Source organism: Sinocyclocheilus anshuiensis, unplaced genomic scaffold (assembly GCF_001515605.1).
Source record: "Sinocyclocheilus anshuiensis isolate Anshui unplaced genomic scaffold, SAMN03320099.WGS_v1.1 scaffold45, whole genome shotgun sequence".
Lineage (NCBI taxonomy): Eukaryota > Metazoa > Chordata > Actinopteri > Cypriniformes > Cyprinidae > Sinocyclocheilus > Sinocyclocheilus anshuiensis.
The window spans coordinates 243,488-246,285 of NW_015536467.1; the positions used below are offsets into that span (position 1 = coordinate 243,488).

The 2,798-nt window shown below is 38.2% G+C and overlaps 1 protein-coding gene across 1 annotated transcript in view; it reads right to left on the reverse strand.

Moving 5' to 3' along the window:
* Positions 1-2,798, reverse strand: part of LOC107691638 (cell migration-inducing and hyaluronan-binding protein-like) — a 143,438-nt gene that overhangs the window by 69,687 nt on the left and 70,953 nt on the right. Inside the window, exons 7-8 of the mRNA XM_016490405.1 lie at positions 698-768; positions 487-582 (exon numbers count right to left, since the gene is read on the reverse strand). Of these exons, the coding sequence (XP_016345891.1) occupies positions 487-582; positions 698-768 (167 nt within the window). The remainder of the gene's footprint in view (positions 1-486; positions 583-697; positions 769-2,798) is intronic.

Sequence of the window (2,798 nt, forward strand, 5' to 3'; positions counted from 1 at the left end):
CTCGTTTATTTACACTAGAAGTAGATTGGTCTCTCGAAGCGAGATCTCAATTCGTCAGTCACGACGTGACGTCTCTGTTCCCTCCTTCAGGGAACGAGGGTTACATACGTAACCGAGACGTTCAAAAGAACAGCATTTATTTGAAATAGAAATATTTTTTTAACATTATAAATGTCTTTACTGTCATGTTTGATCGATTTAATGCATCCTTACTTTATAAAAGCATTATTATTTTCATAGATAAATTAAGTTTTTTGTCTATTTTGAAAGTTAACAGCGCCTATTCTGCTAAACTTCTCCTGTTGTGCTCCACAGATGAAAACAAATACACCATCAGAGTAAATGAAAAAAAAATAAAAAATTTTGACTGAACTATTCCAATAAGTTTTGCTGGTCCACCAGCTAGATACCGGCATAAACCAACCCGGAGCTGCAAATGAGTCATGATTGTCTGTCTTTAGTGGAGGTGGTGAGGCGTGTCTGTACCTTGAACCCACTGACTGATGGTGGTGATTGTGAAATGCTCTCCGTAACCTGAGTGAAACACACGAGAGCTCCTGGCCTCAGACGAAGCCTTGGTTCCTGAACACACAAACACACAAAAAACACCAGCATCAGCTCGCCTTCAAGATATTTCCTTTCCGAGCTGCTGTTTGCTTTCCATCGCTGGGCAAACAAGTGGGCAAAAGAGGCTCACCCTGATAGACGGCATGATCCTCGACCGCTGAGGACGTGTCCCCTTTGACTGTAATAAAACTCCACGGATGCCTGCAGAGAAACACACACAAGAGAGAGAGGAAGGTGTGTGAGGGACAAATAAGTCTGAAGATTTGGCCATGAATAAGTTGTCCCTCCTAGACAAACATTCTGACTTTCACTGCTGTAAATGATATTGACTTAAGGTGTGATTGGCAGCTCGCACTTCTCAGAGAGGACTTGGTAATTACAACGCCAGGGTTTCCCATCAGCCCTTGCACCACTCTGAGAGAAGCAGCCTGACTGACACCATCATCAGGACAATTTTCTTCAGCTAGACCAGTGTATAAGTGTATAATATAAATAAAATAAAATAAATAAAGGTAAAAATTATATAGCTGTACTTTTTAGAGCATACAGCAAACTCAACTAATCAGCAACTGCAAGTTTGCCGTACAAATGGCAGTGAATTTTTGAAAGATACTCTTTATAGCTTTATAGGAAGGCACTTAGCAAATAAACCTGGCATTGTGCCACTGGCCATTTTCACTGGCCTCCGTCATTTTCACATCTAAAGGAGCAAGTACGCAATTTTGAGTTAAGATTAGAGTTAGAAACTCAGGAAATCTGCCTGAATATATATATATATATATATATATACAGGGTTTGAAATTAACACCCGCCAAATGCGGGTACAAAACAGCTGTGGCGGGGATGGCTGGTGAGTAAAAAAGTTAATTTCAATCCCTGTATATATATATATATATATATATATATACAAAATCAAGTAGGCACATTCAACAGCATTGTGAACCTAAATATATGTGTTGCCTCATCCTTAAAAGTCATCTGAATTGAGTTTTTGATGTGGTTGGATTTGTGTGTGGGAAACATAAGTCATTAGGGATTATTTAAATGTGTGCGATTGTAAAGTTTAGGAGCAATTGAGTTTCCCAGGCATCACGTGTTTCACAGATTCTGGATTGTAGCTTGGTGTTTCATTAAACATTTTAATTACTCCAAAGTTGTTATCTGTCACAGCTATGCTGAAAATTTTCTCACAGTCAAGCTTCACTCATGTAAACAACAATTTCATTCGCACAAGCCACAGTATTTCCTAACCAACCCTGAGAAAAATCACTCAGAGGTTGATGTTTCATAGTTTAGGAGACCTAATGGAGGTTTCGGTTTCATTTTAATATCAGCTTTGTCTCTCCTAAAATCCCATAACAGAAAGAAAAATTAAACGAGACAATTGTTGATGTTCAGAGAGCGCGCGCAGCTATAAATTAAAGTCTGTGATTTTTCATTCCTAATTCGTAACAATCTGCAGTCCATTTGCGTTCTAGGATTCGTTCTAGTAATTTTCTAGTAATGACTTCATAAATTCATGCAATTTATATTCCATAAACTGAAAGGGCTTCCCAAACCCTGTTCCTGGAGATGGACCATCCCACAAAAAAAAATAAAATAAATAAAAATAAAATAATTCCTTACATTTATATAGCGCTTTTCTGGGCACTCAAAGCACTTTACATAGAAGGGGGGAATCTCCTCATCCACCACCAGTGTGCATCATCCACCTGGATGATGCGACGGCAGCCATATTGCGCCAGAATGCCAACCACACACTAGCTTAGCTTAGTTTCAGTGGGCAAAACAGTCTTGGGCTGCAGGGTGATATGGCTGCTAACACAAAATTCAGTTCCAACTCTAATCAAACACACCTGAACCAGCCAATCAAGCACTGCATCCCAACTTCATTATCATCCATCCTAAATAGTATGCGATTAGAATTAGATTGTATACTTTGGTAGATTTTCATAATGTGCATCTGCATGCTTTTTAGGCTATTATAGCACACAATCCTTTGTGCAACAGAATAAATTGGAGAAAAATTACGCTAATGATTTCAAACAGACTTGCTTTGCATATTTTATGCTTTATTTTTTTATTACCCCTTTTTATATTCCAGTCTGTCAAGCATTTTGAGTGGCATTTTATGTATAAATTCAGAAAAGGTGCTATACAAGTAGTATAATTTTTTTTAGTGCTGTCAAACGATTAACCGTGATTAATCGTGATTAATCGTTTGACAGCAA